At 35.9% G+C, this 16,597-nt stretch overlaps 1 protein-coding gene across 1 annotated transcript in view; it reads left to right on the top strand.

The window, feature by feature from the left end:
* Nucleotides 1–16,597, top strand: part of FMN2 (formin 2) — a 67,001-nt gene that overhangs the window by 46,556 nt on the left and 3,848 nt on the right. The window contains exon 11 of the mRNA XM_015816691.1: nt 5,811–5,960. Coding sequence (XP_015672177.1) covers nt 5,811–5,960 — 150 coding nt within the window. The remainder of the gene's footprint in view (nt 1–5,810; nt 5,961–16,597) is intronic.

Below are 16,597 nucleotides of genomic sequence, written 5' to 3'. Positions count from 1 at the left end.
CGGCGAGGGGGGGCGGTCCGGAAGCCCAGCTTTAGGAGAGAATGATCTGACCATGACAAGGGCTCAACCACTATCTCCCCTATTGTCAGATCACTCTGCCACTGGCCAGAGACAAAAACCAGATCTAGTGTGTGTCCACCCGTGTGGGTGGGGGTCTGAATTAACTGGGTCAAGTCCAAGGCCGTCATGGAAGCCAAGAGTATTAGAGGATTTTTTTATACTGAGAACTTCGTGCTTTTAATATTTACTTTTTTTGTATATCACTCAGAATGATTTCTATACAAGTGTCGTATGAACCTAGAAAATAATCTCAACCCTGGATTAGTAAAACGTACTGCATTTGGGGCTAACCATGTAGTTGGCCCAGAGACTGCAACCAGCGCAGAATGCTACAGCTAGCTTTAGCTAGGTTATTAAATAGTTAGAATAGTTACTAAACTATTCTGAAAATGTTCTATTGACTACCAGTTTTCTAAATCCATAGAAAGACCCATACTGCTTAGGAATTGAAGAAATAACAATGTGCCCTTTTCTTTAGGTATCCACCTGTCAACTAAGATTTAGCAGGAAATGCCTCTTTAGGGTGGTACCTTGGCTTGGGATCTACCCAGTGGTGGGATTCAAATATTTGAACAACCGGTTCTCTGTGTGGATGCCACTTCCGGAAGTCCATTCTGGGCCTGGGCAACAAAAAATTAGCTACCGAACTGGTGCGAACTGGCTGAATCCCACCACTGGATCTACCATATAGTGATCTAAGAAAGGCTGTTCTGAATACAATTGTCCTCTTGTAGAATACCCTCCTCCTACTGGTCACAAAGATGCACTCCAACCTGCACTGTGTACTTCTGATTTATACATCAGCATTTGTTTTCATATTCAGAAATTTCCAATACTTTATAATAGCTTTTTTCTAAACACAGAGATATATAGATATTAGATATGCAGTCACATACACATACCGTAGCTTATAGAAAATAGGTTGACATCAGATTGGAAAAAAAAAAGTTACTTGAAAGCAACTTTACAAAGCAAGCAAAAATAATTTTTAAGAGCTTCATAATCCAGTATGTTTATCAAAATCTATTCTTGTCTATGCATAGATCAGACCCAACGCCTTCCAATAGCAATTGCGGTGGTGCAGAATTTTGCAACTTTCCTGGAGATTTCACTAGACTGATCCCTTAATAAAATACTTACAATCCCTGATTGCGGCCAGCCCAAGCATCTGCTAATAAGGGGAGAAATTAGCTCTGCTTGCAAGGTAAGGTATAAAGGGCAACTCAAGAGAACATACACAGCTGTCTCAACCTCTACTTCCAAGCACACTGATAAGCAAGGGATGTTATTATTCATAATCTTTCAAGGACTATCAGATCTTTCCACTGTGAATGCCCTTCCATGAGGAACAGATACAATATTATAAGGGATGTTGCCATGTTTTCTATAGTGATAAAAAGTTCAAATCTAAATCAAGCACTCTCTGCTTAACTTCAGCAAAGATCATGCACACAAAAAAATGAATCATTTGCACATATATATATATATATTTAGGCCTTGCTTAAGATGTCCCATGTCTTCATGTACTAGGCAGATAGATATGGGTTTTTTCCTGTGATGGTATCCAAGTAATGAAATGCACTTCTCATGGATCAGGGATCAGTACAGAGTGCTTTTAGGTACTGGATATCCCATATACCTTCAAATTCAGTTCCTCTGAAATGAGTACAGCATTCTCAAGTGACATTTAACAACATTTCAGTAAGAAATTGCCATCTTTACATGAGAATTGGGGGGGGGGGTTATTATTTAAAATTTTAGGGGTACGGATCCAGAACCTGGAAAAAAAAAAGATGATTTCAAGCCAAGATATTCCCTTGGCATTGCCTTTTGATCTTTTTTTGGCACAAAATAATCCTCTTGCACTTATGTACCTGAAGTGTTGCTAGTAGAATCTCTTCCACCATTGTTTTCCTGAAAGAAAGAAAAAATCATCCTGTTTGATTCTGCTGGATTTCGGTCCACTAATTGTTCTGGAATTGAAGCCATAAAAAGCAAATAGCAAGGCACTATCTTTATTAAAGAATATCTCGGTCTTGAATATGGGGGAATCTGAGCCGCTTGGAAATCCTTGCAGGAGATATTTAGCCTCTGCCCTCCATAAACAAAATAGCAGTGTGAACAACCAAAGGCTCGTTTTTCTAAGCAGGATTGAAAAGTCAGGCTAGCTGAAGCAAAGCTCCTGACCTTTGCTGCCTCTATTAATCCCCAACAACGACCTCCCCCACCTTCTGTGTTAGTGGTGGAAACATCGGGTAATTCCGATGTTCTAACCCTCAAGATAAGCATCTAAGCTAAGAGCTTTCAACCCCCTGCACTAGCTTTGCAAAGACTGCTCTTCATTAGGAAGTGTCCTCACCAAAAGGACAAGAATGTAATTAGCAAACCCCATGACGAGAACTGGGGAGTTTGGTTGGCAGGTTTTTCCTCTAATTACACCCCCTTCTACACCCTCCTAGCATACACTTCAGCAGTTTTCTATGTTCAGCCCTTGTACTTGGGAAATCATTGACCCTGGTTTGTCCTCCTCTTTGCCTTCTAAGGACTTATTATATTGAGCATTGGTTGCAGTCAATAAATAGGAGATGTCTATTTCCATTTTTATCTTATAATCTTCGCAAGATTAGTTTATTATAAAGAATGTGATAGCAACAATATATTGCCATGTTTAAAAATTTGCCTTGAGGACCTTTTTCCATTAATACTTGTGTTATTGTCAGAAATTTCTTTGTTTAAGTGGACTTCCTTTGATCGATTGCTCCTCAATACATTCCTACTTTAATGAGTTTCTAAACTTTAGGTTGCTTCCCGTTTGCCCACCTGCCAGCAGTACAGCATCCAGGAATTCACAGGACAGATTCTTTTATTCACTGCAAGACTCATAGGAAGACATGCCTAGGAAGGAGAGGATCCTTTAAAATAAGTTTGGGGTTTTATAGAGCTATAAGTGAGAAAGAAACACCTCATTGTACAAGCAGGAGGATAATAAAATAGCATTTGAAACCATCTGAAAATAGCTCCTGAAACGTTGTGTCTTATTCTACAGCCTATATTTGTTAAAGATATTTATACCCTGCTTTTTTTTACCTTTAAAAGAGACTTCCAAAACACCAAAGTAGTAAAATTAGCTAAGTAAAATAAACAATTTTCCAATTTTCCAAAACTAAATATAATTAAACCTGAGATTAAGACAGACAGAGGTAGAGATATAGACAGAAGGAAGAAACAAGTTAGATTATAATAAAAGCCAAAGTAAAAAAAAATCTTACAGCTGCCAATTGTTTCTGCACCAAACCTGGAGAAATAGCTTGCTATAACTGTAACAAAACTTAGGAAGTGCCTTTTTAAATACATATGTTTTTCTGAAGTTTTGTTACCAGCCTTTGGAATTGATCACAGTTCATATGCAGCTCTGCCTAAAACTAATGCTGAATTGTTTTCTAAAAGATACCCCCTCATTAAACATGTAAATTTACATGGAAAAATTAGCATTCTTAAACAATCTGGTTAGCAATAGAAACTTTATATCTTTAAGTTATTAACATTGGTAAAGTTCTTGCTCAGAATGCATAGCTTATGAATTAAAATGTTGTCTATAAATGTGCAGAATTCTTCTCTAATTATAAAGCTTATTTAAAAAAGCAAATGTATTTCCCTTCAAATTCAGTATTAAGATATTTGCACTCTATATATATCAGAACTAGTTGTTTTGAAGATAGTATGCCAAACCATGCATTCACTTCTCTATTTTCTTTTCTTTCTTTTTCTTTTTTTTCTTTTTCTTTTGATAAATGAATGCTGTGGAGTTGGTTTAATCACCATATATGGGAAACTTTCTCAGAACAAATGGAGGTGATTACTTTAAATACAACTTGCCTGCGCTCACTTGATAAACAACTTAATTCCTCAGGAACCCTGCTTCTAAGCCTCCTTGTATTCCAATCCCTATTCTCCATATTTGTATATAAATGATATTTGTGTATTATTTTTGACAGCGTTCCAGTATCTGATGTTTTGCATCTTACAAACAAGCTCACTTTTGCAGAAGTGACCCAGCTGAGGACTTGATTATTTCTTGTAGCTGTTTAGATAAAGGAATTCCGTTGGCAGTTAAATGTCTCCGTGTGTCTGAATCAGCTTTCTCTTGGTTCCCAGCAAGATTAGCAGTGATCTGTGCAAAAAAAGCCTGCCTTTACCCCCTTTTGATCACATAGTATTCTTAACAAAAGCTTTCATGTCTCCAGTAAATGTTAGTGCTATTTATCAAACTCATCAAGCATTTATTTATGAGAATTTCAATCTATTCTGGCTTCTCAATTGTTGAAAAGGCTTGAAATGGAGAATTATGGTTTATTGTTATCTTATATTTAAACATAGAGCCTGGAGGGACCGCTTTGAATGTGATGCTTTTAATCTTATATGTCCTTGGGTAAATGCAGCGTTGCTTTGTGGCCCTAGCATATCATTCCTAGGTAGTTTCAGTTGCTATGTATACAATGGTGTACAGCAAATATGTGAACATAAGGTATTTGTGGGAGAATCTGGTGATATTTAATGCTGCCTCTTTCTGAATGGGCTGCACACTGATTGTAGTGTCTTTGAAAAGACCTAGAATATTGTCCAATCCCATGAGTTTGACTCAGTCTGGGAGAAAAGATTGTTTTCATCTGTCATAAATCAAGGCTCCCTCTTTAACCAAGTTTTATTCTGTGTAAATATGTCAGCTATCAGATGACAACAAAAGTAACAACGAAAAATATCTTCCTTAAGGTCTCCTTTAATACAATATTCTAGAACAAGGGCTTCATAATTGTTTTGGGGATGATTTGATTTCATTGCAGGACCTTTTGCCCATTGCTAGATTCAATCATTATGTGGCATATTTTTATTTTATAAGAAGGATACAACTGTTCAGCAATCCTCAATTTTTAAGGCTGGTGGCCATATTTGGAATGCCAAAGGCATGTTGTGTGTTCATTCATAAAATAGCTGACATAAATAATGGGGCTAGTTCATTCCAACAGTGGCTGTCATGGTGGCTTTGTCACCAATAAAGAATTCATTGACTAGAAGACAAACTGGGTAACACTAAAAAAACAACAACAAAAAAAACCAGTAAGTTGCCCAAGAATAAAAGTAGAAAGTAAAGCTGGAATCTGAGCTTTTCTTATGTTCATATCCACAAAACTAACAAAAGAATAGTTTCATAGAGGAAAAACAACTAATATGTGTTTGTATAGGCAACAAATATACAAATATATAAACAAAAAATAACAAAAAAAAAACCTTGTGTGTCCAATCACATTTGGCCAATAAAGAATTCTATTCTATACAGGCAACAAATATTGCATATGCATACATATAATTTTTTCTCACAAAAGATTGCTAACTGTTTTGCTATCCGGTGCGACAATTTTTATTTATTTTTTAATTGATTTTTTTTAAAAAAAAACATCAGGTGGAACAGGCAGCTGATAAAAGCATATATGGTGTCTTTGCTGTACTAGCCATGAATTAAAATTTCCCTAAAAAGCATAACAGTAATCATGACATACATTGTAAAAAGACTGTTGTGCTATGAAAAGGTGAATGGTAATAGCAATCTGGTTTTCTTGGTTTTCAAAACTGGTCCAGTGCAATTTTTCAATGAAATTTTGCTTTCACAATGTAAAAAAAGTATCATCTCTGTATGAGACAAGCAGAAAAAATAATGTTAAATAAATAGTTGCTGTCTTTGTTTTCTTTGATAGCTTTTTGGAGACTGCGGCATATTTCTGTATGAAACCAAAAATGGGTGAAAAGGAGGTTTCCTTGAATGCTTTCTTCAGTATATGGCATGAATTCAGTTCTGATTTTAAAGAATTTTGGAAAAAAGAAAATAAACTTATTTTGCAAGAAAGGTAAGTAACATCTAATCCACTTTAAATTGTTAGAATATTTTGGGAATTTAAGGCTGGATATTCTGACTGAAGGGAGGAGATTTCTTTCTTTTTTTCATGATTATCTTATACACGTAGTCCTCGACTTACAACCACAACAGAGCCCAAAATGTCTGTTACTAAGCAAGACAGTTGTTAAGTGAAATTTGCCCCATTTTACAATCTTTCTTGCTACAATTGTTAAGTGAATCACTGCAATTGTTAAGTTAGTAATACATTTCTTTAGTGAATCTGGCTTCCCCATTGACTTTGCTTGTCGGAAGATCGCAACAGTTGATCACATAACCCCGGGACACTGCAGCCGTCATAAATATGAGTCAGTTGTCCCAGGTCTGAATTTTGATCATGTGACCATGGAGATACTGCAATGGTTGTAAGTGTGAAAAACGGTCATAAGCCACTTTTTTCAGTGCCATTTTAACTTGGAATGGTCACTAAATGAACTGTACAGGATTACTTGTATTGTGACTGTTTACAGATAGACAAACTGGGTTTGTAACTCAAGAAAGCAATATATAAATATGAAAATAAAAATAAATAATAATGGCTAGTAGGCTTACTGCCCTTCTGTCACTATGATTCTGTCACTATGAAAACAGTAAATGTACCCAAGCATTTTAAATTCTAGCAAATTTACTACAGTCTAATGATTTTTATATTAAAGTCTCCTTCATCAAAGATTATAGTGGAATTTATATGCTCTCTGTTACGCTGCTATAGAACATGTTGTACTTCTTCTTACAACAGCATAATATTGCTAAATATCTTGGCAAGATTTTACCCTGAGATACTGCTGTTTATACCTGGAACATATCAGGGTAAATTTGTCTATTTTTAAATTTCTCTTTGCTATGTCTTTCCCAAGATTTTCTACGTTTATCACACTGTGCCATATATCTTAAAACTATTATATTTATTTTAAACTTATAATTAGTAAAAGTTGAGGAGGAGGGGGGAGGGGGAGGAGAAGGCTGGAAACCATACCAGAACTCCAGGGGTACACATGGTCTCCACCTTCTCCTCTTAAGAGTATTTGCTATGCAGTCTACTTTGTACTGCAGACCAACAGATATAGAATGGACAAGTCTGTGTCTTGAATAAAGTTACATTACTGAAGTCTGTGCATTTTGCATTAATTTATCTGTTAGTGGCTGATTTACTGAAGTGATTAATTCCCTTTTGATAATTGAAATTAACAACTCACTGAAGAGTTGCTCAAGTATACAGACAAAAAAAAAGCAACTCAAGAATTGTGCTAAGACAGAAAAGTCAACCATGCTATTCCTCAGTGATTCAAAATATTCTTTAAATGGCCAGGAATATTTTTAAGTTGAAAAGTCCTGGTTCATTACATTTAAAAATGAATACTTGGATGAAGCTTTCCAGTTTAATCTTTTTATATATATAAAGACTAAGCTTTTTGTAGAAAGAAAAGGTGGAATAAGTCCTCCTACATGTCTATTACTAAATGTTTTCTTAATTCACTATTAAAGGGAGCAGGCTCCTTTTTCTATTTTTGAACAGTGGGAATAGATCAGGCAAAGAATACAAAGCATCAGTTATGCTGCCTGAATGTATCAGCACCAACCATTCACGGACAGCACTCTAGGTGATTTGCAGCCGTTGCTCGGTTCATTTCCTCAACAGCATAAAACATAAGTAAGCTTATGATAATTATTTTGTTTTTATATTAAGAATCTCTGGATGCATTGGCCCTGACTTAGCAAAAGACATGCTCTCAGATTTACAGAATTCCAAGTGCAAAATATATTTCAAATTAGCAAAACTCAAATAAAGCTTTCAGTTGCTGTGCATTCCACATTCAATTCCAATTGCTTCCACCACAACTTTTATCATTTAAGCAGAACAGTTTGGGGGAGGGAGATCAGTCATTATTATTAAAATAATTAGGAACTGTAAACCTTTGCTAATCTATTGCAAATCACTCAGATCTCCCAGTCTATCATAACTTATCTTCTGCTTCCCCCCCCCCCAACACAAGTAATTCAAATCAATAGATGTAAAAGAGATTCATGTTCATGTTACATTCAGTCATATTATTTCGGCCTAAGGTGTTTGTGTATTATTTTCATTGACAGTGCTATTTTGAACTCAGAAGAATATAGAATCCTCAGTACAATAACATTCATTTTAACATTTTTTTAATCTTCAGTTTTTCTACCATATTCCATCTTATGGTTTATAAAAGCTTCCTATGGCTTATAAAACTACAACAATGAAATTTTACTGATACCAAAGATGAAGATATAAAGGAACAATGTGGCCCATATCAATTGGAAATCAGTAAAAATTTATTTGGCCACAAAAAAAAATGGTTAACAAAAAGTTCTGAGAGCATCTGTCAAAGATGATTAAAACAGATCTGAGCCTGATACCTTTCAGATAATTTTCAATTCCTACAGTCCATGAATAGAAATGTTTTGTGGGCACCAAGTTACCTGAGGCAGATGGATCTTTTGTATCTATTTGACTTGATTTTCTAACCTATCATTAGGTTCATATTTCTTCTATGGTGAACTTCTAAGAAGAGTTCCAGTTATTCTAGTACAGAAGGAATAGGGAAAAGCCTTGAAGGATAGGAGGAAATTTGGGGCTTGAGCTCATTCCAAGAAACTAATTTGATTAAATGTGTCATTCAGGCCCTTCCCCAGTTCAGATGAAGATAAATTGAGGGAGGGGAGGAAGCACATTCAGGCTTGCAAGATTCTATAACTGTAGCTGTTACAATAAAAGTAGTCCTCACTGCTAAGCTACTGGTTTCTTTAGTCTGCTCCACCTTATAGGCTCACATCTACTACTGTATGTCCAAATATATACAGTATATATATATGAACTGGTTCCAATTCTTTTAGTAGTATGTATTATATTTCATCCCAGAAATGGAAGCAAAGAATTAATGGCAGGAGCTTTTACTAAAGCCAAACCTTGAAGCTTTATTTCATGCTATCAATATGATGATGTATTTTGATAATTTAGGAGAATCCCAAGCTAGTTTTTAGCAAAACATGGACATTTTCTCATTGACATCATAACCAAATGTTGCACCTGCTGTCTGCATTTTAACTTTGCTCTGGAACCTTTGACCTTTTTCTCTTTTCCAGAATTTTATTTTAAATGCAGAGGTCTTTTTTTAAAAAAATGCAATTCACAGTGGTATGCGCTGAATCTTTGAGTAACCAGATATTGCTTGCATGAACAATGGCTTACATTCCAGTCATTCATAATACATGAGGGTATCCAAAGGTTTACTTAGCTCAACATTGACAGCAATGGAGTGTGACTGCACTCTGTTCTTTTAGTAGTCATCATTCTTCTTCACTTTTGGCTAAGAGAGATGGCAGGAATCTTAATTGCTCATTCCAAGGTTTCCTAACCTCTTTATCCTCTACCATTTCTCTTGTGTTTTAGGCAGGGTGTGAATTGAAAGGGAAAGATTTTATTCCTGAAATGAACAGCATATCTTATGTCTCTGGAAGAGGGGCACTGGCAAAGAAGCAATGGCATTTCTGATCCCATTTGTCTTTGTAGTGGAAGAAGCATATGTGCTTGCATTTTCTCAGTGCTATTAAATGTTATCTCTGCTACAGAGAGTTAGAAGAGTTATAAAACTGAAGTGAAGATTCTAACTAAAATGCTGGGAACACAAGACATTTTGTGGATAGAATGTGGCATTAATACATATCATTCCTTAGGCACCCAAATAACACATTTTAGAGAATTTCCTGTAAAGGTTCCTATTTTATTTTATTTTTATTTATTTATTTATTTTGGTCATAACAGCAATCTACAATTGTCTTCTGACTGAGACTCCTGTATTTATTTTTATACCTTATGCCACATACATACCGTATTATTGATTTTTTTTTTATTTCAGTGTAGGAGAGCCTAACAAAAATATATTAACAATACAGAAGATGCACTCTTTAAACATTAACTAGAATAATTTTAAATACTTTCACAAAGTATTTTGCAGATCTTTCAAGGAAGCAGTAAGTACCAATGGCAACCATTGGGAGACAGATTGTCTCACCAGAATATTCAGACTTGTCTTGCTGAAAAATTACTGAAGGAAGATACTAAAAGAAAGCTATCCATGACTTAATGTTAATATATAATGAATGTTTAGTTAATGAAAGGGAAGTAGCAGAAACATTGTACTGGAAAGAACTGACTGTAATAATAAAGTGTCTGAGTTTAAGAAAAAGTAAAATTTAACAAATACCTAGTTTGTACTTGAAGTGGATTTTAATAAATACAGAATAATGCTAAGTAGGATTCCATGACAAGGAAAAACTAATAGGAAAAAAGAGCTGTAAGGAGTAGAAATTCCTAAGAAAGGAGGAATTAAACTGAATAATTCCTGTGGAGGAGAAAAACAGAAAAGTATCAAAAGAAGTGTGGTTGACCAAAGAGTTCAGTGATGATCTGAAATTTCAAAAGAATAAGGATGTCTCCAAGGAAGATTAAACAAAAGTTGGAATTGTAAATGATAAAGTTCAAAATGACCTAGACTGGTGAAGGATGCTCGGAATACTACAAGGGCTTCTTCAGATATGTTCAGGAAAAATAAAAAGAAAAGAATCTGTTTAGTGAAAATGTCGATATGCTAAGTTAGCAAATAACCACAGAAAAGGATAAATTGCCCTATTCCTTTTTTCACTCAGTCTTCTCTAAAAAAAAAAAAGGCATGTATCCTAATAGAAAATTTGAAAGGAAAAAGTTGAGCAACCAGATTGTCAAGAAATTTTTATTTTCAATGAGTTCAAGTCTTCAGAGTTAGATGAATTCTATCCTAAGCACTGAAAAAATCAGTAGAAACATAGTTTCCAAATTATAGGAAGCAGTGATTCTACTCTATTCTATACTGGTCAAGCTCCATTTCAAATATGATGTCCCCTTCTGAGCACCAGGGCTGAAAAAAGAATGAGATCAAGGGAAGGCCAAAGGTTTATCAAGGAACTAGAAACTAAGTTCTAGAAAAAGTAATTGAAAAGACTTGCATGTTTATGCTGAAAGAAAAAAAACCCTGAAGAATGTTATGATAACACTTATCAGAAAAGTGAATGCCAGGATGTGTATATTGTCATAGATCACAGAATCATGGGCTTAAATTACAAGAAAACCTATTCCAATTGAATGTTGAAGTTGCTACCAAAGACCAAAATACACTTTGCCCAGAGAAGTAGTAGACTTTCAGTTATTAAATGAGATCAATAAGGCTGAATGGTTCTCTGTCAGAAATATCTTACTTTAAACTCAGAGTCACTCTGTGAATGAGATGGACATGTATCTATATATCTATTTCTACATATCTATATATCTCTTCTGCATCAGGCAGAATGCTAGACAATGCCTGTAATCCTGGTAATATTTTCTTGGTAAAGAAATATGTTTCTGCCTAGCCTCAATACTAATATAATGTAACCGAATACACTTATGAAAATAGCACTGTTTCAGATATTTAGGTTCTAAGTCATTCTAGATGTAGTATATAAAGCAGTTCCTATGAAGGCATCCAGGACACTGTCTAGCCTAGCTGTATATATTCCTTTAATTACATATTGAGTTTGTAGAAAATCTGCTGAGGAAGGTGTGCTTAACCCATCAGCCACTTCTGGGAACTCGCTGTACAGCCTTTGTTTGGATCCCAGACAGCATATAACGATTCCTTTTTGGCAAGATGTTCAGGCAGGTAATGCTTAGTTGAGTTAAATTTTTGGCATCCCATTTCAATCTGATCCCAATCTGATTAGATATTTTTGTCTCCGAGCGTCCAGTGAAATTGTTTTATATTTGGAATATGTATAAACCCAGTTTATATCAGCCAAAAGTCAGATAGCTGATTTGTATTGGTTGAAACATTTGATGAAACATTTGACTACAGGAGTAGTCATATGTACAATATGTTGTGATTATCCAGATTTAGCATGGATTACTTGGGTTAGTTATACTTCTCCCCAAACATTTGCAATTAGATTAACCAAAGCTGATAAAAACACCAGTATTCTTAGTCATGATGGTAGATTTAAGGTAGAGAATGTGGAGACTTTATTGAAGGTCTTGTTAATCTCCTTTCTGAAACCTTGTCTTCTCATTTCTGCCTTGTTAAGGTAACTGCACCAAATAAAGCAAAGTCATGGCCATAATATTTTTATAATGCTTGCTCACTCAATGGCAATTTTACAGGCTTTCCCTTTCTCTATATTCACACTCTATTCTTATCTTGCACTAGAGTCCAGTTTAATTTTTTTTAAAGCTTGAAAATCACTAATTTTTCCAAATTGTATATCCCTATATGTAATGCAAATCACATTTCACCAAGTCTATCACAGATTGAATTAAAAGTATCCGAATGGTTTGCACTATTGACTTCCAAAATATCAAGCCCCATGATGTGTTTGGGACTAGGCTTTGCTATAAAAGTTGCCCACTTTTGCAGGAATAACAGTTAAGCTGGCACCTGGTGTGTCATGTTGTACTTCTAGATGAAAGCGTAGATTCTTGGGCAATATGTCTCCACAGCTCATTGATCTCCCTCTGAAGAAAGGCTGGTATGTCTCCCTACAGATTACTCGGCAGGATGATTTAAAGCTTGCTGTTGAACGATTTAAAGTCTGGCATTGTGTAGCTATGCACTGCATAGGAAGGAGCATGCCGGTAAGCTGTCACTGCTACTTCCAAAGAAGGGCATTAAATCTTGTAGCATGTGCTCTCAAAGAGAAGTCAATGAATTTGACTTGGGAACAAGATACCTGGAGACATGGGAATTTTCATTCTTGGGAGAACCAAAAGGCAGAAAAGGTTGGAGGCATGGAATATCCCCCTGCATATACTTGGATTTTACCTACAAAATCAGGAGAAGCTAAAGTTCTTAATGCTGAGAACTGGGTGTTGTTTCCATCCCATTCTGTGTATATGCCTGTTTCTCTCAATATCCCTCCACAGCTTAACAATTTCCATGTCCTGCCCATTTCTTCATTCTGGTGCCTAGAGATTGACATACCCTTCCTTGAAGTCCCACCAATAATGGTTGCTACTAATTCAAGAACCAAATTATCTTAGTAAGTCAGAGCCGACACCAGGTCTTCCAGCACTTTGCATTAATTTAAAATCAGCTCTCTTTCCTCTGAACAAGATTGGAGTCAGGTGGGAGTGGGGTGGGGGTTGAATCATGCCAGTTTGCCAATTTAAATTCTTCCGACCGGACTTGCTGCATTTAAAAAAATCAAACAATTTGGTTGTGGTTAGTCGTAGTGAAGGAAATATTATTGATAAAAAAAATATGGTCTGCTGATGGTCTGTTGGAATACAACCTGGCTTAATCTTTAAGTTATAAGTGCAAATTACACTGTTTGTGGATTTCAGTTTAAAAGCTGATCTTCAATACCCATTGAAAAATGAGAATTTCTGTACTATAAATCTTGGGAAATCAGTACAGAGTATTTTATACCTTCATCTTAAAAAGCAAATGCAAATTAAACTGGTGCTATGTTTTAAAACTGCAATAATTAGGAAATTTGTTTTCTTTTTCCAGAAAGTATTAAATTAATAAGTGGATAAATGCCACACTAGGGTCTTGGAACTAAAACAAATGGTGTGTGTGTTTGTGTTTGTGTGTGTGTGTGCGTGTGTGTTTAAGAAAGAATGGGAGCTATTCCTTAAAGTCCTCCTGAGAGCCCTGTTGCTCTGACACCTTCATCTCTCAAGCACACAAACATTCCAGGCTTGCCAGTCTGTTTAAATTAGTCATGTATGACTAGACTCGGGCAAAGTGTAAAAGTATCTGCTCCAGGCCTACTTGGAGCCAGTCGGAAATGAATCTGTCTACCAGAGATACTTCTTCAGACAAAATTATTAATGCTTAGTCGCATGGGAAGTGTCTTTTTTTTTTTCTGGCTGGGTTGAAGGATGGGAAAATTTCTCCCATGATAAGGCCATGATCAGCTGGGTGTTTGGTAGAGAAAGAAGATAAAATGTTGCTTCAGGGAAGTCTGGTTTCTTTTCCCTCTTTCTATCTTGCTCATCTTGCATGCTGTTTTCAGGCTTAATCACAACCAGCATTTTGTATAAACTTGCCTGACAATAAATAAGAGGTATGGAGAGGGGGAAAAGAAAAAAGAAACCAAGCAACTTCATTATGATGGGAACAAGGAACTGTGTTATTTGTCCGGACTCTGTAAACCGCTTAGAGAATGCTATAAAGCACTATGAAGCTGTATATAAGTCAAAGTACTAATGCTATTTAAACATTCAAAAATATTCTTAAGTACTAGGCATGGGTTCTGTATACATCTTTGTCTACCTACATACATGCGTGCACACAAATGAAGTATGTGTGTAGGAATATGTCAATGTCATTTTCCAATTACTTCATTTGAGTGTATAAAAAGTTAAAGTGCCTTATTTATATTCACTTCATTTTTTACCCCAGCTCTTGAGTAACAGAAAGTCTTGTGCATGGGGGAAGGATAGCTAGTTCTAAATGTCTTTCCTTGATCATGAAATGTTGAATGAAAGCAAAGTTTGCAGCATAAGGAAAATGTTCGCTAATATTTAACAATATTAGGTGTCAGACTTTTATCAAAGCATGGATGCATATACTCTACTGAACAGGCCTTTGAGGTATAATGCTTTACATTCTGATATTGGTAGTTCCAATTATCTATCAACACTGATGGAATTCATTTCTGCTCATCACTAAGTTTCTCTCATTTAATGCATTATCCACCACGATATCAGGATCTTTTCTGACCCAGTCAACTCTAGCTCAGACTGCATGTTAAAGTAATTTTGCTTCAGTGTGCATCACCTTCCACAATGGTACATGTCACTGTTTCCCTTACTTCTACACAGTGGCGGGATTCAAATATGTAAACAACCGGTTCTCTGTGTGGATGCCGCTTCCGGAAATCCATTCTGAGCCTGACCAACAAAAAATTAGCTACCAGTTCTGCCGAAGTGGTACGAACTGGCTGAATCCCACCACTGCTTCTACACCATGTACGTCTTGCACAAATCTCTCCATGTCACCTATCATTAATTCCTGGTCTGTATTTCTTTTGCTCAGTACCACAAGGAATTCTCTTAAATGTAGCCCTATAAGAAAACTAAAAATATTGCCCCTTTCTCAAATGTGTGTACTGAGTTCGTGTGAGGATAATAGAACCCACCACTCTGATTACCTCTGGTCTAGAAAGCAGTAGCACAGTCTCCTGCATTCAGTTACTTCGGTAATCTGGTAACTGTCACCCACAGTGATTCTGAAGTGGAACCTATCACTTTTTGAAGTTTCTAGTTTAACACAAACCTCTCTTTGATACAGAGAACAGCTCTCTTCCTTCTGCCTAGTAGGTCTGTTTGATTTATACCCAGATATAGCTTATTTGGGGGTTCCCTTGATTCCAATAGGTTTTTTTTTTGTTATTTCTATGTTTTTATTGGACAATAATCATGTCCAGCTGTTCACCTTGAGATGCCTTACATTAATGTAAGAGGGAAATTAGATGTGCTCTGTGTGTCTGGGGGTCATAAACAATTAAATCTTGGACTGTTAGACTAGCTAACATTTCCACGTGCACATTCATTCATTCCTTAATCCTACTTATCCCAAATTTGACCAGAAATATTTTCATTTGGATGCCCCCAGGATGATTCACTTTGAATCACCTCTTGGCTTCTCTCCATAGGTTTAAGTTAATGCTCTCTATGTTATTTATATTGATCAATGGTCTGGCTTTATTTTGGATTAAGAGATGCTTTCCTTGCTTGTGCACAATTGGATTGTCCCAAAACATTTCCTTTAATACTTAGCCAGCCCAAATCCTAACTCTTGGAATCTTGTCCTTGCAGCAGAGCTATTCAGTTTTCCACTTGAGATAATACCTAGCATTTCCAAGGAAGTCATCTTGGAAATTCTGAAATTTAATTTTATTTAGCATTTTGAATTTAACATCAGCATGACCATGATTAGTGTATTCTTCTTAATCAATTATAGTTTATGCCCACATTCCATAGTTTGTATGTCACACATAAAAAAAAACAATATTGAAATATTGATTCTGTGACTTTAAAAACTTCAAGTCAGAGGTTATTTCATATCACTATTACTGATGTTTGCCATTAGTAATAAAGTGGCCACAGCCTTTCTGAGATCATCACCAAATAACCTATTACTACCCTTCAAAAAATTGGAAGGCTAAATTACATTTAGACCCTGCCTAATGTTGTTTGTAAGGAACATTTCCTTCTTCCCGTGTGTGATGGATTCCTTTCCAAGACTGTCATCTTCCATAAAACATAAGTATTGCCATCTTGGGAGTGGGATGTCTCTACTACAATCCTGAAGGTCCCAGACATGACACTTTTGCACCTCTGTTAGCCTTTGGCTTTAGATGAACAAACATGTTGTTCCTATGGCTAAGAGGTTTCATCAACTAGGTCTCCTAAAACTTGCATCTTCTGCAAGCTTTTATGTCCCTGGCTGTTTTCCTCAGCCATTGCTGCAGCCAATATAGATTAGGGTTTAAAAAACAGGAATGTGGTTTAACTACTGGGTTGTGTTGTGGTGAAAGCAAACA

This window comes from Protobothrops mucrosquamatus, unplaced genomic scaffold (assembly GCF_001527695.2).
Source record: "Protobothrops mucrosquamatus isolate PMUCROS unplaced genomic scaffold, P.Mucros_1.0 scaffold480, whole genome shotgun sequence".
Classification (NCBI taxonomy): domain Eukaryota; kingdom Metazoa; phylum Chordata; class Lepidosauria; order Squamata; family Viperidae; genus Protobothrops; species Protobothrops mucrosquamatus.
Note: the sequence above shows the minus strand (reverse complement) of the source record. Positions and strands in the feature narration are given on the sequence as shown.